Source organism: Ceratosolen solmsi, unplaced genomic scaffold, assembly GCF_000503995.2.
Source record: "Ceratosolen solmsi marchali unplaced genomic scaffold, CerSol_1.0 scaffold8, whole genome shotgun sequence".
Lineage (NCBI taxonomy): Eukaryota > Metazoa > Arthropoda > Insecta > Hymenoptera > Agaonidae > Ceratosolen > Ceratosolen solmsi.
The window spans coordinates 44,221-70,630 of record NW_011948439.1 but is presented as its reverse complement, the minus strand read 5'-3'; the positions used below and the strand labels follow the sequence as shown (position 1 = coordinate 70,630).

At 25.8% G+C, this 26,410-nt stretch overlaps 1 protein-coding gene across 3 annotated transcripts; it reads right to left on the bottom strand.

Moving 5' to 3' along the window:
• Nucleotides 1-2,056: 2,056 nt before the first annotated feature.
• On the bottom strand, nt 2,057-25,658 carry Picot (putative inorganic phosphate cotransporter protein picot). Of its 3 annotated transcripts, none has more exons than XM_011503553.1 (7): nt 25,480-25,658; nt 9,550-10,007; nt 9,231-9,318; nt 8,611-8,837; nt 8,006-8,155; nt 3,723-4,097; nt 2,057-2,769 (listed from the first exon to the last, which is right to left on the bottom strand). In XM_011503553.1, exons 1-7 carry the CDS (start codon nt 25,580-25,582, stop codon nt 2,569-2,571), a joined length of 1,602 nt encoding a protein of 533 aa, XP_011501855.1. In that variant the 5' UTR covers nt 25,583-25,658; the 3' UTR covers nt 2,057-2,568. The 3 variants fall into 3 exon arrangements, with proteins under 3 accessions (XP_011501855.1, XP_011501856.1, XP_011501854.1); XM_011503554.1 differs by lacking the exon at nt 25,480-25,658 and adding an exon at nt 10,894-11,455; XM_011503552.1 differs by lacking the exon at nt 25,480-25,658 and adding an exon at nt 10,150-10,976.
• Nucleotides 25,659-26,410: the final 752 nt, after the last annotated feature.

Sequence of the window (26,410 nt, the reverse complement as noted above, 5' to 3'; positions counted from 1 at the left end):
GTACATGTATATATATATATACTATGTTGGTATTTTACAATAATTTTTTCATAATAAAATAGCATTATTTTTTAAACTGAAGAATATTTTTATTCAACCGTACTATATTATATCACATCTGTAATTTCAACAATAAAAATATATATGTAAAATTTTACAACAATATAGAGCTGTTACAAACTGTTAATTTGTTTATGTACACTGCTCAATAATATTTATAGTATGAATGTAAAAAAATATGAACAAATTGTACAAGTAAATTACGCACTATACATTTTATTCTTCATGTGCAGAACTTAATTATAAGAATAGGAGATAATGAGGTAAAATCAATTTTTCAATCAATATTTTCAAAATTGACTAGTTTATAAATGATTAAAATTATATTTTTTTATTTATATTGCACACGAAGGATTCGAAAAAAGAAGCTAATAATAGTTTGAAAATCTACTTTTTTTTAAATAATTGGTTATATTATTCTTCAATACTCATTATATTAGAACAATTAAGATATCTTCGGTAGGATGTCTAATCTGAAAGAAACGCTTCAATAGTATACAAATTTACATATACATAATTGCTATGGGCAATCCAGTAATCACAGACCTTGGACAAGTTTGACAAACTGCATTATTTTTTTAGTAAAAAGTTGTAAACGTTTTTCACTTTAAATAAATTTACATCTTTTACTATAATATACAAAAAAGAAAAACGATAATCGTTTAAGGCACTTAAATCAATTGGCGAAATAACAAAAAACCCAGCCTTGTGTACATCTCGGCAATACTTTATTTATGAATTTTTCATTATTTCAGGTTGTGATTGCAACAAAAGCAAATAATCGTTTCCGAATGAAAGTCTTTCAAACCAAAGTTTATTATTGTAAAATTGTAATATCTTTGAAAATTCAAAAGTTTTTTGAACAATCATTAATCAAACACAATACATTTCAAGATAATAAAAAATGACTGTTAATAAAACATTGAACTTTATCAGAAAAGATGCATTAAATTTTTTCACACTATGCGTCACTTTTGTTAAAATACTATATATTTCATTGGCATAATAAATCATAAAACCTGAATAAAAAAATTTAAAATTATTGGAAGACTTAAAATGTCATTGGAAATTATTTCGTGTACAAGAAGAAAATTAATCGAATTAGTAGTTCATTACTAATTTACACTGTAATAATTACCGTTATAAAAAATGCATCTTTTTGTACACTTTCAAATATATATAAAAAATCAATACACTTAAAAAAATGTGTATATTAATGAATAAATGTTACCATAGGCATTGAAAAAATAAAATAAATAGCGAGAGCAATCTGATAGGGTAATTTTTGTTATTTTCGCATTTGCACATAAAAGTATAAATAGTTACTAGTAAATTATTTAACTATGATCTACATACTTAATAGGATCTTAAGATACAATATCTACAAAATGAATAATATAGTCATCTACATATGAGTGCCGAACGGGGCAAAGTATTGCCACTTTTAGATACCGAAGCGGCAGTACATGATGAAAATTAGAAGATTTCTTATTTTTGTTTGTTTGTTTTTTTTGTTTGTTTTTTTCTGTTTTTTACAAATATTCGACAATTGGCGAACGTGTAGTGCGCTCCGCCTAATACTGTTACTTAGTCGTTCGTTCTTTAAATTTGATGCACGTTAAAATGTGCAATACTTCCTTCATTTGAACATTATTTCTTTATGTCTACTTTTATGCTACCTTGTTGATAGGCAATTTATTTTGAAAAATAAACAATATAGTAAAGAATATTACATTATTTAAAGAAATAATTATATACATAGTTAATAATAATTGCGCATTTTTTGATTTTTGTAAAAGAACTTACGTGCTTTGAACAATAGTTTCGAAACACAAACACAATAGCATTTTAACTTTTTAAACATAGCATACAAATTTGTTCGAAATTATTTTCATTTAATCACATTTAAATTGCATATGACAGCATAATAGTAAAAATATAGTAAATTTATAGAATATTTTTCTTAAAATAAAGTTTATAAATTTGATAATTTTGATATTTATATACAAATATATAATATAAATGATATAGGAAAATATAGGCACAGATTTACGTGTAAACGACTTATTCATGTACTCTCACATATAAGCATTTTCTTTTTTCCTCATATTCACTTTTGCATTTAATTTTTTTTAAACACTTATTTTTCAACGCCGTTAAAACCAATCTGCAAAATAGCGTATAAATCGTACAAAAGAATTTAAACGAGAATATTAAATTTCAGAGACTTGTAAATTTTAAGGGAATGAATGCACGAGTGAAAAATGTCGGGTGTAAAGCAATTACGTGTATTATAACAAAGTAATTATGTAGTCTCGGACTATTTTGAGATATGACTATTTCTTTCTTTTCTTTCTTCTCTTTTTCTTCTTTCCCCTTCCTCCATTCATTTCTCTCTTTCTTACTTTTCTTTATATTCAATACTATGTTTCCGTATGCCATGCGTGATTGCATATTTATTGTTGGTAATTAATCTGAAGATGATTGATAACATGAATTGTGAAAGCATCAGTGACGTGTTTCGTTTATCGTTTTAACACTTTTAAGATGTTGGTCCAATTTCTTCTTTTTCGCTTTAATTTCATTATCTTTTTCCGGATTGTCCCAAGCTTGTCGCTCACCCGAGCCAAATATTATGTAGAATGTGGCACAAATCACGTATATGGCAGTCGACAGTACAAACACTATTCTCCATTTGGCTTGTGTAGGCTGCACGATAAAAGACAGTTTTGTGACATAGGAAATAAAGATTAAGTATTAACTTATATTTAAATATTAAAATTAATAAGTATAAGAAGAATTCACGATAGACACTGCCTTCTACGTAATGTAATTATTGATAAATGGACTCGATAAAATTTTACTGAAATCAGTAAAAAAAAAAAAAAAACAATAATTAGTAGATAATTTCACTTATTTTTATATTTATAAATTATTTTATTTATTTATATTTATTTTTATTTTAGAAAATTTTCAGTAGAAATTTTTGGATATAATCTCCAACCAATCGTTTATTAAATTTTTTAAGAGTATTATAAAACGTAAATGTTGCTTACAACTTCAGGAATAATTTAGTAGAATATTAGTTACTTTTAGAAATACATTATAAACTATAGTATAATTTAGTGAATAATAAAAATGATTAATATTTTTATTTTATATACATTATCTATGAACGATCATCTTAACCGTCTAATAATAAGTGAGGTATTTTAGTTAAAAACGAATTTAAGAACTAGGTGATGGTTATATCTTCCAACCTAATTATACGTGTCTTTTATATTTATATTTATTTTATAATTTAATTGCCTGCGTTAGACAAAATATGTTAATGCCGTAATTGTTAATTTTTAACTAAAAACCTTACTTTATCGAATGCTTTAGTGTAATATGCAAAATTAAAGAAAAAGGTTTGGAAAGTGAAATAAAAATTTATAATACAGCTATTTTATGAATAATTAATATGCACTTATTATAAATTAATATCTCACTGAGATTAATTACATTATCAGCATTAGCTTTAAATGAACTTAATTCATTCACGACGTATTTATTATAAAATAAAATATCAAGCAAGTCATAATTATTGAATGTCTTAAAATAGTCAATTGGACAAATAAACGTATATCGTATGCTTGACGAGAAAAAAAATTGAATATTACCGTGCCGACGATGATGTAACCAGCAGTGATAGGTGCTAGCAGCCCGGCAAGATTTGCAAGACAGTTTGTGAATGACATAAGCACTCCGGCGAATCTTGGAGAAATATCGAGGTGATTGACTTTGAAGCCAGAGTATATGCCACCATTTAGACCAACGCCGATGGTTAAAAGAGCGACCGTCAGCCAAGGGCTACAGCCCGTATAAGATGCAGCAACGAGAGCAATTGCGGGTCCAAATTGACCAATGCCATTGACAATTTTTCGGGTAATGGTGTGATTGAAATGGCCGCTCGATATCATCCAATCGGCAATATGAGATATAAACATGGAGAAGAGCCACATCGCCAAATACGGCAGCGCCGACACTATTCCATTCTGTTGGCACGAGTGCACTCATATAAAACTTACTTTTTGTATATCTGAATAATCAACCAGGTAACTTTATAACAGAAAGGCTTGAAAAGTAAAGTGCTTATCGTTGTTTTTAATATTACACTTTTAACGTTGTGTTATTTCATGTAATTTTTTATATTCATACCAATAAAAACTAAGCTATACAGAATAAAATATAAAGATTTTAAAACCAAGCGTTAAGTTAATTTCACTTGTTGGCAACTTACTCTAATTAAAACTTACTATTTTTATTTTACATTTTACTGTATGCAATTTTCTACCACTTTAACGAAATAAGAAATTCCAATCAATTGTGTTTCCGGTTATTATTATTGCTTTCATAAAAGTTAGTTTCGAATATTGATGACGACTGAAACTCGAATAAAAAAAAAAAATATTAATTAGAAAAATTCTAAAGTCTTTTCATTTTGTTTTCCTTCAATTATAGAAAATATTAATGGTTTTTAATTGTAACGATTAATTCTGAAGAAATAAAAATATGGAATCAATTGATCGAGAATATAGATAATTATATATAAATAAAGTAAAAACATTTGTATAAAAGTCCCGACTAATAATTTCTCCAGTAAAATATTCTCGGAAATGAATTTAATTTAAAAAGGAGAATTCAAAGAAGAATTAACAATAAATATATGATAATTATATATATTATTGTAATTTTAATGTTGAATATAAGAAATAGAACTAACATTTGTATATCAATTAAGAAAATTGATTAATCAAATGACAAATCATTTATAGTAGCAATATTTCAATGTATTCAATGTTAAAAATAGTAAACTTGGTATGTAATCGGAAATAATCTTTCCAATAGATAAAATAGTTTTATATCATTGTCTATTATTATAACTGTTTTCAAGAACTATAGGGATCAAGTAAGAACTTTAATAAGAAGCCTAACAAACTTTGATCAACTTTAATATAAAAATAAATAGACAACCTGTTTAAATCAATGAAAACCGTCTATTAATTCAATATTAGAAACGAATTAATAATAGATGAAAAAATAAAATTTTTTTAATATTTCAGCAAGTTTTTAAAGAAATAGATTATATAGAAAATAAATTTTTTAATTTTTGAAATCACAAATTAATATTAATGCAATTGATAATAATTTTATATAACTGAAATTGAAATAATATTATCATTTGATCACAATCGTAGAGCAATTAATGGCATAGCAAAAGTGAATAATTATCACATAAAAATCTTTAATTTTCACGAAATACTTTACAAATTAGACAATTAAAATAATTATAATATAAATTTTAATGGTATAAAGAAATGTCTAAAAATTTATGAAATTATGAACACAATAATATTAACCACTAATAAAATCAATAGAAGTTTGCGGTTTCATAAAAATGATAGAAAATTGGATAAAAGGTAATGTGAAGTAAACGTAATATGTTTTAATTAAAGTAGAGTACGTGAAATGCCATGGGTAATAATGGAAACTATAAAAATAAAAATACTATGTTAAATTAGTAGTACTTTAATGATGGTGTTACTAATTTTAATTTATTAATAAAAATATTAGAAAGTAATAATTCATACCTGAAAAGGATAAGAATATAAATTATTGAAATAATTCTAATAATAAGCTCCTAAATGTGTTTTAACCATATTTTCATTCGATTTGTATATATGGACATGAAATAATATAAATTCTGTATTGAAAGGACTATTTTTAAAGAAGTTTTATTTTTATTAAAAATAAATGTACATAAAATTGGTCATAAAATAGCTGAATCATTTAAGCATGCTTATATTATATATTACCATATATAATAATAATTAAAAAAATTAATATTGAATAATAATAATGCTAAAACAAAAATATAACTTGTCTCATATAATACATGTTATCAAATTCGATTTAATGTTGAAAATCCAAATTAATTTTTAAAATACATTATTTATAATATATTACAATACAGTCTGATTTTATTTAAATAATTTAAATGTACTATGTTTCACATTAATTCGGAGTGTCAAAATCAATATTCTTAAATATCTTTTAATGGGAGTTACATTAAAGGCAAAAGGGAATTAACATATTAGATTCATTTAAAATTTATTCTGAATTACACGAAGGTGCGCTGTTTTTCATTATAATTAATTTTCAAATAGCTTATCAAATTATCTATTTTAAAGAGCAATTCACTTTAAACTTTATCGAATATGGTATCAGAAACACAACTGGAGAATTTGATAGAACTGGATGTTTTGCCGACAGAGTAATATTAAATTTGAAAGAAAATAAATAATGTTAAAATAGCATTTGTATTTGCAGCATTTTATTAGATTGATTCATTGTTGGCAAATTTTTTGATTTTCTTATTTATTTCACCGGAGTTGAAAATATCAAAACATGTAGTAAATTATTTTTTTGAAAATAGTAATGCATAATTTCGTTTGAAAGTTCAAATTATACAAGCAATGTTTTAAAAAATTACTAAGCCTTATTTTCATGAATTCCTAATAATTTTTCTTTTTATAAAGTTTATAAAAGTTTTATATTGTATTAATTAATTCATTATATTATTTTATTAGAAAATTTACTAGAAAAACTTTACGTTTACTTGAACAATTTTATATTTTACAAATTTTTCATTTATATACGTAATGCAATCCATTCACTTTTTTTTTATTATTTTTAATTTATAAACTCAAATAACAACATTAGCTAATCAAGGCAATGTCTTATTTTTCAATTTTTCAATTTTCATTTATTCTGAATTTTTTCAGAATTTATTCATCATTATTCATTTATTTTGTTTTCTTTTTGTCTTTTTATATTTTGTTATATATTTTCAATCTTTTACTTGCCTTAGTGTCCAATCAATTAATATATTTTTAAAAATGCATAAATTTGAAACATGATACATATAATTCTGATAAGAACGCTTGAACTATATTGTGTTTAAATATTAATAATTGCAATTATATGAGCTTGTATAAAATTTGGAATCTTACTAAACACAAATTGATGAAGTGAAGGTCCCTTTTCAATTATATCTATTTACAGTATTTTCTTGTTAATTTGTATTTAATTTGAAATTGATTAGAAACATAAATTTTAATTTTAATTTATGAACACAAACATATAAAAGATTTCGAAGTAACAGATGTTATCAAAATAAATCAATTATTATATTAATTATTCTATACATTTTATTACATATCAATTTAATTAATACAGTACTGTATATCAGTAAATCATCAAAACATATAAAGCTTTTAAAGTTGATTAAAATAGAGTGAACAGTTATATATTTATTTATTGATTTACAGTCTCAATATTGCAATTTATGAAAATTTTATCAATTATAAGGATTATTCATAAATAAAAATAAAAGCGACATTTTTCTAAAATAATAAAACAAACATTTTATATAAAATATTTTACTTTAAAGATAAAATAATTCATGCTGTAAATAAAGAAAAAGAAAATAATTATTTGTTTTGGTGTATGGAAAATATTTATTAAATAAATCAATCTTGTTTTCAAATACTGTTATTAAAAACTGATGAAAAATTGTAATATTTTTATGAAATTTAAACTTTACCTTTCATCTAATAATAGACTCGTAACTTTTCATGAAACATATCCTTAAATGAAAAAAAACTAGAAAATACAAATTGTCTACTTGTCTCTAATTTTCTTTTACATTAGTAAATTAACTTCATGTATAGAATTATTTTAATTATATTGTCAAATTATAAAGTAATTTTTAAATCATATAAATCACAGCGGTAAAGGGTATGAATTTAATAAAAATATAAGAAATCATTTAGGAATTAAGGGCCAATAATTAATAAAATATGAAAAAAACATGCTGAAACAAAATGATTTAACTACTTACTGATTTAATATTGAAGTGAAGAATTTGCTTCATGAAAGTGGGTAGTTCAGTCATAAGAGTCTCATAACCATAGTTTTGACCCATGTGTGCAATGAGAATCGCCCAAAAAGGCATTGACGTAAAAATGGACTTCCATGGTACAGGTGGTGACTATTAATTAAAATTAATTACGTATTTATTTAATATTTAGTTCTGAAAGAGTTATAATTAGATTTACGAAATGTTATTTTGTATAAATATTATTTAAAAGTTTTAAGAATTTATAGTTTACTGAAAATGTATTAGTTTACTGACAATGAAATATATATTTTTTCAAATTGCATTTTATTATATAATAATATGCACATATATTAAAATTAAATTTTATTAATGAATTCATCAAACACTACTTTATATACCGTAAAATAAAATTCATGTAAAACTTGAGTTATCAAGAAGGTAAAGAAAAATCACTTTTATCTTCTATATTATTAAATTTATATTATATCTATTTAGTTTTTCTTATTATATTTCATATGTTATAGTTATATATTATGATTAATTAGTTGCTTCATTCAAATAGGCACTTAATAAAAATTCGGTTTATAATCTTATTTGTTAGTTACCGATGCACCTGCATTACCCCAAAGTGCACTGAGGATATACTTCTTTTCATCATCGCTTATCCGTGGATGACTTTCTGGATCCTCGTGCACCATTATTAAGAAGGCGATGCACCAGATTGTACCAACTGTACCAAATACATAGAAGATGGAAGGCCAGCCTCCAGCGAAGCCATGATCAGATAGAAGACCACTAAGTGGCATGGATATCACTGTACCAAACTGAGCACCTAAAATCCAAAACTTATATTTAGGTGAAGATATCTATTAATGTTTTTTTGATTTTAACGGCTTACAATGTATCTTTTAGTTGTCTCGTGAAATATTTATTAAATAAAATTGTGATAAAGAGAATTAACCTATTTCAACATTAATTCATAAAATAATATTAACTTTAAAACGAAAATAATGTGCTGGACAAGAAATTTGCTTTATAATAAAAAATTTAAAGTAAAATTTAACTTTTGTATTAATATTCATTTTCAGTTATAATATTCTTATAATTTTAAATTGAATAAAAAATACTGAATATTTGATCACCTTAATGTTTGGAATAAAAAATATATGCTGAATAGTAATTATAATCGATATATTTTTAATATTATAAAAGATATTCTACTCACCAGCATAAACAAATGCACCCATCCGGCTCCTTTCATTAGGTGGTACCCACTTGGCCAGCATAGCATGAGTGCAAGGCACGATGGGACCCTGTAATAGGGATAATCCATTCCTAGGGGGGGGGAAAATACAGCCGAACAATCAAAAAAGCGTTCATACTCGCATCTCGAGTTCGCTTTGTGACCAAATTTATTTAAAAGTAATACTCCCTTTCTTTCTCACGGAGAGTATGGGGCAAATAAGAGAGAGAGAGAGAGAGAGAGAGAGAGAGAGAGAAGCAAAGAGTTAAAAGAAAGTCAGAGCTAGAAAGCAAGTACTTACCTCTCCAAGACCCTGGATGAAGCGCACAAGCATGAGCCAATAATATCCCCACTGTGCAGAGATAGGTACCAGCAACCCAAAAACAGAGTTGATCAGCATACCTATACCCAAAAAGTACTTGGATCCATATCTCTTAGCCAATATGCCAAAGGGTATCTGCGTGAGGACATAGCCATAAAAGAAAGAACTGAGGAGGTATCCTTGGAGTGTAGAATCCCAGACGAATTCTCCATCACTTGATGAATGTTTCAAATTTTCTAATTCGTGCCAAGATGCGTTAGCGTTGCTTTCAGTGACTGCACACTCGTTCGTTATTGGCTCCGTCTCATCATTATTCATAATCGCCGTGTGATTTACCATGGCCACTATTGCTACCGACATATTCGTGCGCATGACGTAAGCATTGGCCATACCGAGGAAAAGCATGAACGTGACAATGTGTCGCGTACCGATGAGTGCTGCAACATGACAATGCGACTTCCGTTGATCTTTATTTCATCTTTAATTTTACTTGCGTAAGTGAGGTTACGTTATTAAAACGTGCCAAGGTTGACAAAGTTAAATTTTTGGCTAAGGCTTGTGAGCGGTAAAAGTGGTTACTTCGCTCGAGGAGATAATGAGGCACGCATAACTGCCCGACGGAGTTTAAAGTTTGAGAACGGGGCAACAGTGACATGCCAACCGGCAAACACGTGGCCGAAGACTGATGATAGCAGCTGCATAGGTACATAGTACATTGCGTGTATCATGTAATATGGCTATCCCCTCCCAACGTTCATATCATTTGTTCAGTAATTTTCGCCTATAATTAATTTCCGTGAATGCGTAATCGCGGTCGTGCAAACGCAAAAAATACATGCTAGCGAGAGACTTGGCTAATTCCCCGAGTTTTGCTCTGCGATCAGCTAAATGTATACGTTGATGCCAAGTTAGATACATTCTCAATTCTAGTTGTGCCTTTCAGCCCCCGCATTATTGTACTTGAACTTGAGAAGAACGTGTAGTTATTTGTAAATTATTCGAGGGTAATTCGAGGGTTATTCGGCACTCGTGCGGTGCCCATTCGACCAGAGAAGGATAAATAGTCTAGAAGGTGGCCTGGGCGCAAGGCCGCAAGAATACATAGAAGGCAAAAGGTCGTAATTTTAAAAATAGGTATATGCTGCTTACGGGGTGGCATTATATGAGTCAACAGCTAATGGCTGAAAAAGCAACGAGATCATTGCAAATAACTGATTTGGTGCGAAAGGAGAGGCAAGGGCGGATTAATTCCGATCGAGTCGAGGAAAAAGGAAAATAAAAAAGAAAAAGAAAAGGAAGGAACTATCGACGCTCATCGTGTACCTGGACGCAGTTGCTGCTGATCGGAGGGGCTGCCCTGGACACGATCAGCCTCATCCAGGTCAGATTGTTCCCATACCAACACGTGCCCGTTCCTATTCATGCTCAAGGCGGGGATGACACAAGACAATTGCCACTGTGATCCGCAGTGCACTAGTCGCGCGACAGTGATCCGTTGTCCACGGCGATGCTTTTTTGACGATCTACGCGCACACTACGTCTATTACCCGTGGGACGGCTCCCTGTTTCCAAGCGACTCGTCGTGTCGAGTGTTGTGGAGTCGAGCGCGGGTGCACTCTGCCCCGGAAAGCGAAGAAAAATCAACGGCCAGGCTAAGGAGTGAAGAAGATCGAAGTCAAGAATGAGTTGTGCTGTTGCTGCTGGCGCCCGGACAGCGTGCGCGACGATATTCGCGCATACACGCATGTGCGAGTCCGCGCGTGCACACACGTCTCGGGTAGGCAAGAACGAACGATGAGCACGTGCGCGCGACATGAAGAGGAACTGGCGCCGTCTGACGGACATAGCTTTCCTACGCCTGCGCGTCCGTCCGTCCGACCGTCTGACCGTCCGACCGTCTGCTGCTACTCATGCTGGTCGCAATGGATGCGCGCGCGTACGAATCTCCAACGACGACCCTGACTAAACTAACCTAAACTCCCTCTCCCTGCCCCGTCCGGTAACTTGCATCCCATCAACATTGCATGCAAGCTGCTAGTGCGGAATATTGAATGCAGCGACGGACTCTACTATGACCTGCCTTCTGGTAGGGAACGAGTGACGAAATTAGTACGTTTATCATCAAACATTTGATGTGCGAGCGTGTAACATCCACTGTATGCAGCTTGACTCATCAAAATTTTGTCGAGACACATCCTATTATCAACGCCAGTCAGTCGAACTCAAGATTTTTATTGAAATACCTTCGACGTTGCTTAAATCCCAGTCAAAGAAGTAACAGAAGTAAAAAAAAAAAATAGATTTTAATTTAGGACTTAGTTTATGGAAACAAGCTACTTGCTATTATACAATCCTACCCACTTAAAAAGGAGCTATACTATATCTGTATGTGTCCATGTCTTTCGTAATGATAGACTAGTGACAAGTGGCAACGACGGCATCGGCAACGGCTGCGAAACTTCGCAAACGTGGCATGATTAATGCTTTTCAAGGAACAAGCTAATGAAAAAACAATGCTTACAGATAATCAATCTTCTTAAATGTTGATCATGCATAAATGATGAGATTGTTAATTGTCTATTGGTAACTAGATTTACTATTGTTTTAAACGCGTTTTTATCATAGATATTATAGCAATTACATTTGTACGAAAAATATACAGCCCGCGTATGTTCAATGAAAAACTGAAAATACGTTTAATTACGTACTTAAAAAATTGAAAATTAAAATTAAAATTAAATGAAAATTTACTTTTAATTAATTTTTTTTGAATACAGAAATAAAAATAAAAATTATTTCCCTTCAGTCTTTAGTTTTATTTATATAAGTCTGCAATAACAATACTTCTATATTTAAAAACAATATATCTTTATACATAATATATAAATAATATAATATCCATTCCATACATTCTGTATTACATTAATAGCTTATTATTAATTTATATGATTTAATGTTTAATATTTTTTTAGTAAAATTATTTTTAACGCTTGTATGAAATCAAATGAATTCTTTCTAAAAATTCACGATCTCACAAATCACTTAATATTACCTTATTAAAATTTTTAATACAATTAACAAAATCTTTATTAACGATTAAGAATTAATTATAATTCACAACGTTAAAAATTAAACATCTAAATTTAATTTACAAAGCATAATTTAACTATAGGATTTATAATTTACACTTAATATTGATTTAGAATTATTGGTAATTTATTCAATTTTAAATTATTTCGAGTCAAATTTTGGTTTTATCAAAATTCAAAACAAAACAATACATCATTCTAAATTAATATAAAAAGTAGCCGAAAAGATTGAACACGGTAACGCTTTAATGTGATATATTTTTGATAAATTTTGTAGTATTATTTTATTTCTACAAAATATTCTGTTACTACATATATATTCGTTTCACTATATATGCATAATTTGAAAATATTTATTCTGTTTATGTGTGCTTCCGAAAGTAATATGAAACTATTCTTTTAGATTTCAAAATGAATCCAGCAAAGTCTGTTCCATTCGTCTATATTAGAAAATTCATTTATACAAACCATTCTTGTCATCTGTGGTTACTTATTGAAATAATATTGCAAACTCATACAATAAATTATTTCAATATGAAGGATTGTCGTTGGCAGGGTATTTGCTATTTTAAAGACTAACTAATTTAGAAGAAGCGTGAAATTTGAAATCATTTTTGTATTATAAACATGTTATTGATTTGTTTATCATACAAAAATCTTAAATCTCTTAAATGTATAAGAAAATATTATGTTTGGATAAGTGACAAATATTATAGAACAAGATATAAATATGAAAATCTCATATCGGAAACTTCTTCCAAGTTTATACAATTGATTGGAGTTTTTCTATTGCCTACTGATTTCTGATAATCTCATGCTCTGTTATCATACCTAGTTAGTTGATGTCAAATTTATGTATGTTTATAATACTACAGCCATGCAAAAAAAAATCCTTACATATTAAACAAAAAGCTTTTTACATATTAAAGTACAAATCGACCAAATGTTTGTCAGTATATTAACATCACGAGAGTAACATGTCTTGAGTGGTTGAATGAATGAAGTGGTTGCATAGTGTCTAATTTTAGACTTTTTATCTTAAATGATCCTTGGATCAATTATAAATTGAAAAAGTATATTTTCTTGATTACTAAAATGATCCTATAAGATGATTAGAAGTGACTCGTATAATTGTTAATTTGTACAATATTTGATCATTTATTCAAGATCTATAATTTGTAATAATCATAATTTTATTTTGTTTCTCAGCTAATATAATAAATAAAAGTTAATTACAATACCTGATTTTATGGAAAATTTATTCGTGTTTTATGTTGTTTGATATAATATAATATAATATAAGAAAAACACACACACACACACACACACACACACATATATATATATATATATATATATATATATCACGTATTGATTATGTATATAAGTAATAAGTGATAAGTAATATATATGTAAATAAGTTTTCTAGAAGACATTTTAATTTAATTTTGTTAGTAACTTGAGTATTTTAGTCAAATTGATTTAATATATAGGTTAAACTTAATCCACTAAAATTAAAACACTTATTTAACATATTCAATATATATATATTGAAATAATAAATAGTTATAAATAAATATTACAAACGTTTTTTAAATTGATATCTTTGATATATTAGAAAGATTAAACATTTAAAACCTAATTATAAAAAGATAGAGGTTTAATAAAAAATTCATAATTTGATAAGTTAATTGTATTCAAATATTGATTTCATATTGTTATTAATAATGAATAAAAAGCACATATTATCAATTTCAATTTAATAAATAAGTCCTTAAATTGAAATAATTTTCATTCAATTTATTTATTACAACTGTAATAATAATGCTAAGGATTTTTATCAAAAGATTTGATTTTGCACATTTATATAACGATAATTTAAAATAATTATAAAAATAATTGAGCTTCGAATCAGACAGCATAACTTGTCGAAATTTCGGCCCTAGCAAAAATATTTCGAAAATAAAATAACGGTTGGCCAAATATTGATATTTTGTCGTTTGAGTGAAACATTTCAGTGTTTCTACATAATGCATAAAATGGTACAAGATTCAGTTGCAATTATTCTAGCCTCCCACAATAAATTGAACTATTTTTGTAAGGTAGGTATCGATGGTGAAAGAGTCACTCGTTTGGATAAAGATCGGGACAGCACTGCGCAACCCGATTGTCAGGCAACGTTCAGTCAGAAAAAAAATCGACCGACAAGGCGGAAGCTGTACACGCGATGAAGAATAGATAACAGAAGATGGCCCTGGGAGATCTGAAAGACCTTTATTATTTTCAGTGTACCTTGACATGGTTCATTTCCCTTTGGTAGGTGTTGGTGTTCATAATTCCCACTACAAGCAACTAAACAGATGAGGAAGTGGGGGAAGAGAACGTAATATTTTGCCAAAAGTACAATATTCTCTATTAAATAAAAATATGCTTATATAAGTACTGTAAATGTACTCATATAAATTACTGTGACCTAACGTTTTAATGAATAGTTTCGTATTTTTCTTTCATTTATTATATTAATATTTTGAAAATTAATGTCTTTTGACAGATTAAAGTCAATTAAAAATTATTAACAATATATCTTAAACAAAATTAATCAATACAGTATTTCAAAATATCACCACAGAGTGTTAAATAAACAGTGAAAGTATTAAGCTACAGAAAATATTTTAATCATTAATACAAAAGAAATCATTACAACCTTATCAAATAAATTATTCATCTTTATTCATTTATACTTATTTATAGTTGTATTTATTTGTTTATATTTATGTAAATTCATTTATATATCTTTAAACTTAATTATTGTTTACTTTATTATTTATGTATACTTATTTATGTTTATTTTAATATATAGAGCGTAAAAGTTTGTAAAATAACTTGGCAGCATTCATTTTTACAAATGGTTCTAATATTTATTTTGTGGATATTTTCAAAAATCGGTTTACTATAATATCTAAGAAACATTCTCTTATTTCTTTTTTCCTAATTTGGTTGCTTTATAATGTATATTAAAGAGATTTCAAGACTTTAACAAGTATTTTATTAATAATATTCAAAAAGAAATTGTTGTTTACATATATAACAGTTTATTAACTTTTAAATTAGTATACATTTTCTCGTTATGTATATATACGCATGATTTGTTTTCTTTTATAATGTTTTATATATCAATTAAATAATACTATGTTTTAAATATAATAAAATGATAAAAAAGATTAAATTTTTTTCATGTTTTTTAGTTAAGATACTGTATTACCAACTATTTTATAATAATTAATTTATCTATCTAAACTATTTAGATAATATATATATATATATATATATATATATAAAGCTTAGTTTGTTATATTTCATTGAAAATAAAAAATAGAATATACTAAAGATACTTACCCATAAATTAACAATTCAAAATTACTTATTTTTTTTTTAAACTTCTTTCTCAGTACGTTAAATACATTATGAAAGCATTTTTATTTTGCGATTGGTTAATGTCGTCAGTAATGTATAAATCAAAGGCATTCGAATGACTTTAATTTTTTACTTTTTTTTACATTGACTTTTAATATATAGTCAAGATTACGATTGAGTATAATTTGATTATTTCTGCGTGCGCGAATTGTATTGAACGATGCATTAACGATAGTGAGCAATAGTACTCGATTGTTATTAATCGACAAATATACACAATATTTGTGATTGCAGATACATTAAATAAAGACCTAATATCATAAAAATAACAAAAATGGTATAAAAAAATGATACCAATATAAAATTTACTATAAATAAATAAACAAAAATAAATAACAAAAAAAACTATAAAAAATATAAGTATTATAAAAAAATATCATAAACGTAAATTAATACAATTCATAGGCATGAAACGAAGTAAAAAGAAAATACTTTGATTTTTTATAGTTAGTACGATTGAAATCTAACCTCAGCATTCAATTCTGTTTCCCTTTTAATAAGATTAAATTTATTAGTTATTTAGAAATAATCAATAATCTTCAGAAATTAAGAATATTCATTTAATATATGTAATATGTTTAATATATTTAATATGTTCTGATTAAAAATTGATTAAATCGAGTTGAAAAAGGATGCATTAGCTTAATACACAGTTCGTGATATGAAAGATACATGTAATGATTTCAGGTTTCTTAAGATTTTTGCTGCTATGTAAACATATTTATTTGTAAAAAGCAATTCTGTTATTCTACGAAGTGACCAGGACCATGAATTAGACGTGACGAAGAAATAAACCGAACGATTTTCGGCATAGGAAATAGAGTTTTCCAAGCTAGTACAATAATCTATTTAACAGTTGATAATTCTGAAAAAAGATCGTACGTTGTAAAATATCAATTTATCAACATCTACTACAAAAAGACACAAATATTTCGTCTGCGAACCATTTTTTCATTCGTGGCATACATACATGTAATTACAAAACAGACGCTTTTTAGCGAACTTTTTTACTTTGCACCAATAATAATCATTTGACCAAACGTTTCCACATTTTTCTTTGTTTTCCTTGAAATAAAACTTTCCATATAAGGTGACGTGCATGACTGCAATAAAATGAATCAATTTTGATTCTATTCATTACGATAAATAGTTATTATAATGAAGGTTGCTCAGAAAAAGGTATAAATAAATAAAATTAAATAATTCATATTAGTTTCCAATTTATAACAATTTTTAATTAATGATCTTGATTTTGTTCTAAATTTTTCATTTCATTGTTTTATAATTTATAATTATATTATATTATATTTAGAATATAAGGGAGACATAACACTTTCACTATGAAATTTATCACATTTGTAAATAAATACATACACGTATGTACATTTATGAATAATAATTTGATATTAATATTTCAATAGACGATATTTTAAGACATTTTCAATTGATATATGGTTATTTAATTTTATTTTGGTGCAAATACGTTTTAATAATTAAGTTATACGATTATTAGCATGCATCTTATGAAGAATAGTTAAATGTATAATATGAAAAAGTATTAATGTCAACACATTCAAACTTATTAACTATTATTCTTATAATTAATATTAATCTTAATGTAAATTTCGCATATAAAAATAATTTTTAATTAATTAATTAAATTTTACAAAAATTACATTGAAATAAAATGCAAGCAAAATATATATTTAATTTCCTGAGTGAGAATTTAGATGAAATGTTATGCACAATTATAATCAATATATTATTTAAACATTTTAACTATTTAAGAATTCGACACAATAAACATAAAAATTATATTCGAGTTTTCCTAAGTTGTGTTAATATATATAATAACAGCTGGTACGTTTTATTGCATTTAATATGAATTTATATTTAAGATAAAATACTTTTTAAATGTGAATCATTAATTTAAACTATTACGGTAAATTTAATTAAATATTAATACATTATTTATTCACTTATAATATACGTTAAATAAAGATGACTTTCAGTGTCGAGTCTTAAATATTTATTTTAATATATTTTTTAATTCGCCTATATATATTTTATACTTATCGGTAAATCAGGAAGATAAGTTTTTGTGTAAAATATAATTTTCCTAAATTTTGAAACTATATTCTATATTTCTATATAATTATATTGCAATCTATATCACACAATAATTTTGAATTATATTATTTCTTTTTTATCGTCATATGAAAAAATTTCTTTTCATTTTATAGAAGTAATGAAAGTATAGCTTCTGTAATATATTGTAAAATAACTTATGTATCGATAAATGAATGGATTTGTAATTAAAAGCAATAATTGCACAAATATGTTCTTTTGTATGATTTGATATATTGTGGGTTTGTGTGCCGATGTATGCTCAAGATGCAAATTGTTGTACGCTTAAGTAAAGAATATATTTTTCATAAATACGATAATTATTTATTATGTTATTGTAAATTGTATTATATTTTATTCTTATATCTTTAAATAAAAATACTTTCGGTAAACAATATCACTACAAATAATATGTAGTGTGTTGGCGTTATTATACGTTTGAAACATAAATGGCAATCTTAATATAATTTGTGTTATTTATACATTATGTTCAGTTATGAATAGCTCGATCATCTTTTCATATGTTCTGTATATTCGTGCCTATATGTAATTTGGACGTTCAAAATAAATTTTTTTTAACACGCTTAATTGCTACAATTGACTCATGCATTTGATTTTAATCGTACTAATACTCTTTTTGCTATTTCGAGTTATAAGGAAGTTATTAAGTTTTATATTTCAATTATGACGTCATACATTGTACGGTAATTTCTTGATTAATTACATTACATATTTTTTTGGTATTTTTAAAGATAGCAATACATTTTTTAATAGTTATCCATAAGAAAAAATAAAGTACAATATATAAAATCTGCCTTAAAAATTGATAAATTATTTGTAGTTATTCTTATTATCTATTCAAAAATAAATAGGCTGAAGATTAATGTTATGGTCGGCAAGAAAAATAATATAATTATTTTTGATAATAAATGCTAAATAATAGTAACATTTTTTATTAAAAATTATACATATTTTAAAGAAATAGAAAAATATTTCACAATTTATAAATTTTATTATAATTTAATAAAAAAAAAATTATTTTATAACTTAAAATAAACAACTATATTATAGATTATGCGTTTCTAACTATATTTTTTTTTTGTAAACAGACAGTATAAAAACTTCTATATTTAAACTTTTATAAAACATAAAAAACTAAATTGTAGTAGCATTACAAAATCACTCTAATATTTTAACAGTTTAATTAGAACTTCAAGATTAATTATATTTTATAGTTTTACTTTTAAAAATTCATATAAAGTGTGTCATAACAATTTGTCGAATAATTAGTAAGACAAATAAGATACAAAATTTCGGAGGAAACCAAGGCTGTTTTTTCACTGCCATCGAATGATAATGGAATTAAAATATAATTACATAAGACGCATTAAAACATAATAAATTATATCTTTTTTTTTGAGATAGAATAAATTGTATAGTTTGCACGCAGCTCTCTTTCTGATGAATCTTAATAAACAAACTTATTAAAAATATTATCATAATTATGAATCCATACACAACTAGACATGTTTAGAGCATTCGATGAATATTAAATTTTGTTCTTAAATTTAAATTTAAATCATTGTCACCTTAGTAGCTTTGAAACATCAACATTTTTTAAAGATATATTTTATTAACAAGACGTAAATTCATGCCGTGAAAAAGAAAGTGAAAATAAAAATACGCTTGTACAAATCATTTTGTATTTTTTTTGTATTTTCACAAAATTCAGTTAATTCAATAACTTTAAAATAATATCTATTATAATTATAATTTATATTTAATATTTTTAGATTTTAAACACATTGAATAGCAATTCAATTAAAATGATTACAGTTTTTTTATTACAAAATGACTTCATCTTTTCAACATTTTTTTGTCATTATTTCAATATGCACCAATTTTATTTATAACTAAGCAATTTTTTAATGCGAATTAAATAATTTTTATAAGCTTAGATAATTAAATTTTAATTTCTATATAATACATTTATTAATTTCAATATTTTGAAAGATAATATATTTAAATTTCTTTCTTATAATTCTGAAGTATTACTATATTTTATAAAAGAGTATGCATATTAAAAAAAAAAATTGCGAAGAACAGAGAAGTGTAACATCGACAATCAGAGATTAATCATTTGAATTGACATTCAATTTTAAATCATAAATTCAACATGCTGTTGAAGTAAAAAATATTTAATTAGATATCTGATAGAATACATTATGATAAATGTAAGTTGATTTTAAAATTCAAAAATCGGCTTTTCGTTGATTATTAACAGAATGAAAGCTCTGAAATAAGCAATAGACATCGATCGATATTAAGATTATATATTATATTAAATACTCATTTTGTGAGCGACGACTGGGCCTATAATATTTATCCATTACAAAAGAAGGAACGTAAATACCACTAATATAGATTTATAAAAAAAATTATATTAAAATTTTATATGGAATATTGTAGATTCTTCATTAAAAAATTTAAGGTTTAGGTCACTGATTTTATAACATTAAAGCTATTTACATTTTATGTAGCAAATAATATATCTCAATTTTATAAAAATTTTGTTCACAGGTATAATTCCAACGAACGAATTAATTGACAAACGCGTGCTTATCGACCTTGTCGCATTCGTACATGCCAAGTAGACCGAACGAATTTTTAATCTTCCACAATGGAAACGAACGCAATTATAGTCAACAAGGTGCACTTACCGAGTATATACTTTTTTTATTTTCCATGTAAAGTTGAAATCAGCACTACAAATGTTGTAATTACGTAAGACGTAACTAATGATGGCTACTTTAATAATGATCGCGTAGAATAATGTAACTTTTGTCAATATTCTTTTACTTCCTGTTAAAATAATAAGTACTTATTATAAACAGACGGATAGCCAACATAAGATTTAACGATATTGTGCTCACACTATTCCAACTTTTAGAGATATAAACTAAAATAGAAAACAACTGATACTTAATTACTTAATTACTTGCAATTGATATATTTTTTCTTTAATTAATTTTATTAATAATAATTTATAAACTTTAAGTATTATATTTTTTGTATTTTTAAAGTCATCAATATGTAAATATTAATCTCATTGAGATTTAGTTTTGTCAATCAATATATTAAATTCTATGAATGTTTTATGTATTTCCGCTTAAATTAAATTAATTTATTTTTATTTCGAATTAAGTCCATATAAAAAGAGTGCGTTAGACATGTGCAATGTCAACTAAATTTTATAATTGTACATACACGTATACACACGCATGCAACCACACACATCTATATATATTATATATAATGATGAATAAATTAAAAAAATAGTTTCATAATGAGAAGAACGTAATTTAAAAAATAGTTTTATTTTGAATGAATCACATTAGCTATAGTAATAATTAACTTAATCTATTTCCTTAAATTTAAGAATATTATATAGTTATTTAAATAATATCAATATAAAAAGTTCTTTCATTTATTTTAAATAGATTAGCTTTGAAAAGAAAAATTGCGAAGAACAAATTTATACTTATTTAAACAAATACTATAATTAATCTATGTATTATTTAGGATTAACTTAATTTATTAATTTTCATCTTGATCTTAAAGAAAATTATAATCTTAGTTGAAATTCTTATTAAATTAGAATATGTAATTTTTTTATAGGATCAAAGAAATCAATTGAATTTATAAAAAATTATTTTATCTAGATTGATGATATATTGGTTATAAGTTTATTTTATAATCTTCAACACAATAATTATGTATTTAATAAAAGAATCTTTAAATATTGTCAATTTATCTAGAACATATCTATAATAATCGTCCATTAATTAATATTATGTCTTAATAATAACTAAATTTCTTAGTATAAAAATATAAATTATTGTCTTCTGTTATTAAATAACAGTGAATGATAGTTTTATTAAAATTATTTAATATATTTATTATTTATTATATCTAAATATTTATTTTAAATTTAATAATTTATTGAATTGTATAAAATAAATTTTAATTAAATCTAATAATGAAGATACTACAAATCATATTATAACACGAGTGTGTAAAAAGTGGTATGATAAGGTATTGAAATTGAAAGACAATAAAATAATTAAAATACATTAGCATTTATTATAAATATTTACTATTTTTATTTACTTATATTAAAAAAAGAATTATATTAATGTAAATTAAAAGTAATATATATTGATAATAATTTATTTTATAGAATATTAATTTAATATGATAAAATATGAAGTTATTCTTCTATAAGAATAATTATGCAATAAACTAGTATTAGAAATATCGTATGTTTATATATCTAAATAGTTTCAACGATATTATTTAAATCATGTAACAGTTAATGTTATTTTATTATAAAAGATTTTATTTTTTTATCTAATTTGTAAAGAGAATATTTTATCATTATTTAGAACAGACATGAAATTCAATTGAAGAATGAAGTTTATAAAATAGAATTATTTTTAACAATATTATTTTACTAAGTATATTTGATAACTTAGAATGAATATTATAGATAGTAGCACTTGTACGAAATACATGAAGATCATTCAAGATCGTACGAATTTTTTAATAATAAAGTATAAATTTATAAAATAATGATGAATGGTTGTAATGTAAAATTGTTATGTTAAAATTGTAAAATGGTTGTATAAAATTGTTTTAGTAAACTTTCTTCTTGTAAGAGCGGAAAATTTGAATAATACATTGCTTGAGCTTGAAATCTTTCTGAAAAAAGAGATTTATTGTAGTTTCTACATATGTTTATAATTCTTTATCGACTTTTAATGAAGCTGAGTTATGTGTCATAATTTTAAGAGATAGATTTATGGATAATGTTGGTAATCTTTGCGTGGACAAGAAGGAAGAAACAATAAAAAAATAAGCCTTTTTTAAAAGAAGAAATACGATAAGATAGCACCGCCCGATTTGTGCACGTGATACGGTGTGAGTGAAATAAGAACTTAAAAATCTTCTACCATGCTACGTATAGATCGACTGAGCAAGAATACAGATTATTAATACAAGGCTTTCTGATATTATCAAGCCTGAAAAGTGGTTGCAGTTCTTATGACGTTTCTTTCTACTTAGTGCGTACATTACACCTCTAATGATAGAGAAAATCAATTTTGAATTAATAGTTGAATGCTTATATTATTAACTGATTGAAATGTCAAATTAATTTGCATGAATAAATAAAATCATTAATAGTGAATTTAATTTTCGAGCTCCCCAGTAATTATATAGATCTTTTTAAAAGTTTGTTATTACTCATAAGATTCACTTTTAATAGATGCTAATTATCGCTTTTTCATATACTTGTTTTAAGAAGCTTCGATTTTATCATTTATGATTTAATTCATGTCTGATAACATCTTTGTTAATCGTATTAGGACGATAGGTATCGGTATTATAGGTATTTATATAATTATTAAATTAAAAATAAGTAATTACAAAAAATGTGTTTATATTATTTAATATGACAAAGTTAATTCTTTAAGGGGATACTCAAAACGAATTTGAAACTTTTCAATATTTAATTTTCAATTTTTGATTATTTAAATTTCCAAGTTTGTATTTACTCTTTTTTGAAACATAGATTACACAAACCGTTTCATCTTGTTCTTCAAAACTTTCTTTATCTGTTTTTCTGAATTTCTCTTATAACGAAGTATATATCTGTTAAAGAATTAATCACATTGATGACCTCAATAAATTCATAGTTCATTCATCATGGCTTAAATTACAAAGACAAAAATCTGATGGAATAGTCACATGTAATTTAACGATGAAGAACAATAAAAAATATTACTTTATTTAAAAAGTCTATTCGCTGTTATTCAAATATATGATAACCATCAGATATTAAGATTAACTTTACTATTTTTTATTTGTAATTCTCTCTATATTTATGACATTTAAAAATAAAAAATAATTTTTCTGCAAATATCAATATTTCGCAAGATAAAAAACGGAAACAAATAAATGCAAAGTATAAAGAAGAAACAGTGTAACGACAATAACAGTGAAACGATAATAAATTATATTAGTTACTCTCTAAAAATTTAAAAAAAAAGTCACGATTCACACTAAATTGTCTTGTGCAAGATAAATTATTTTCGTAAAATAAAATGTGTATAGAATTTAAATTAAAAATTAGAAACAAAATAATATTCTGATAAGAGAATATTTCGTCAAAGGGGATAAATAAAGTAAAAAAATCTATAGCATATATGAAAAAGATTTCGTCTTGAAAATATAATTCCCTTAAATAATTAATGTTGAAATTTCAGTGGTTAATATTTTAAATGAAATTTTTTTAATTAAAACAACTGTATGTAGCATACGTATAATCAGATACAATAATAAATATTTATATAGATTACATGGTATGACATTGAGCATATAAAAATATTTAAAATTATAGAAAATCGACATATACAATTAATATTTATTTAAGCCAAAGATTTTTTTAACAGTAAATAAATGTAAATAAAAAAGATTTATGATTCTCAAAGAAAGTAGCGTTTAATTGGTTTTTGTTAATTTTATATTTATAATTGAATATACACAAATTAATTATAAGCATATAATATAAGAAGCTATGTACAACGACATAATAAATATAAACAACAACATATAAGAATGTAATAAATCACTTTACTTTAAAACTATAAAATGAGTGAAGTTATGCGTGAACAATAAAATGTAAAATATTTGAACATATTTTAGATGTTTCGTTAAGAACTATTAATACTTGGATAAACATCATTATTTATTTATTATTTGGATTAACATTTTCCAAAAATGTCAATTGACTCATTAGCTTGTTTTGACAAAATAAATTAATAAGCATTCAATTGATTATAGTGATTTTGCATTGAGAATTTAAATTTCTCATAAAGTTTTACGTAACTTTTCGATAATATATATTGAATAAAAAAAATTTTTTAAGTCTTGCTCGAATGTTCTCCGTACGTATTTCTCTTGTATTTTCCCACCCACGTTATACAACTAAGAAATAATTATTCCTATTTCGAATAAATAAGTGACAATAGGGCCGATTAATGAAGTATTAAAACAAATGTTTTGGCCGAGTTTGACGGTCATCACGGTCAGCCATAATTGAAAGGACGAATCAAAGGCATAGAATAGGAAAAGTAATCCCGTTCATAAAGGGACTCACAGCGTGATTGCGGCAGCTCTGCTTCGAAGTTGTCCGAGTGCTGTTTGGCCGACAGATTCATCTTCGATTTCCTGTCTATGTCGCTGCTCCCGTTCTCCAGCATCGTCTTTAGTTAAGCTCACGTCCCGTCGACACTCAAAACTAGCGTGAGGAGCGATTCACGCGCAATACTTCACCGGCTCTCTCGGAGCGCCGTGTGGAGGAGAGGCCCCACTCTTGGCTGAGGCGTTGTCGAGTGATTGTTCTTTCTCCCACCTGTTGCCTGCGCGATAACCTTTTATAAATTCCACTGGGGGAAAATCTCAGGTTGAATAAGAGACATAAGAGACCGCGTGGCGCCCGTGGCAAGTAAGACTGAGGCATAAAAGGGTTTTCTTAGAATTTTTAGGTGAGGACAATGAAATTTTTATAAATGAAGTCTTTCTCTTTTTTTTTATAATGACAGAAAATTTTTGCTGAAAATAAGTTTGGATTATTAGCAACTGTTAATATTTTTATATAAAATTCGCTTGGTATGGTTTGCCACTGTACGACAGTTGAAACTTACTCCTACTGGTTTCAAAAAGCTATCTTAAAGCAAATCTTGATTCTTCGTCTCGTTTGACTAACTGGCAATTTAACTAAATTCTTGACTTGGAGGTTCCATTAAGTAAATTTTGGACATTATTAATTAATGGCCTACCTATGTTTTACGGATAACCAAAATGCATATTATTTGGCTAAAAGTGATTCGAAATTATAACGAATTTGACGAAATTGTAATTCCCTTATTTACAAGGTAATAAACATTTATTATCGTTGAAAGGATTAAGTCGGTTATTCCTTATCTTTCAAGGCGTTGGTTGGGCTCAATAGCTTAAAATAAGGTGCTCTCTAAAATCTGGAGCTATTAGGGTTAATGGCCACTTAACGAAAAAGAGAAAATAGGGCC

What these genes read in the sequence shown, in the direction of transcription:
- Picot (XM_011503552.1), bottom strand. Translation starts at nt 10,279, where the DNA reads ATGTACCTATGCAGCTGCTATCATCAGTCTTCGGCCACGTGTTTGCCG. An exon ending in TCATCCAGGGTCTTGGAGAG is followed by an intron (nt 9,319 to 9,549) that starts GTAAGTACTTGC and finishes TCCCTATTACAG; the next exon opens with GGTCCCATCGTGCCTTGCAC. An exon ending in GGGGTAATGCAGGTGCATCG is followed by an intron (nt 8,156 to 8,610) that starts GTAACTAACAAA and finishes TTTAATTAATAG; the next exon opens with TCACCACCTGTACCATGGAA.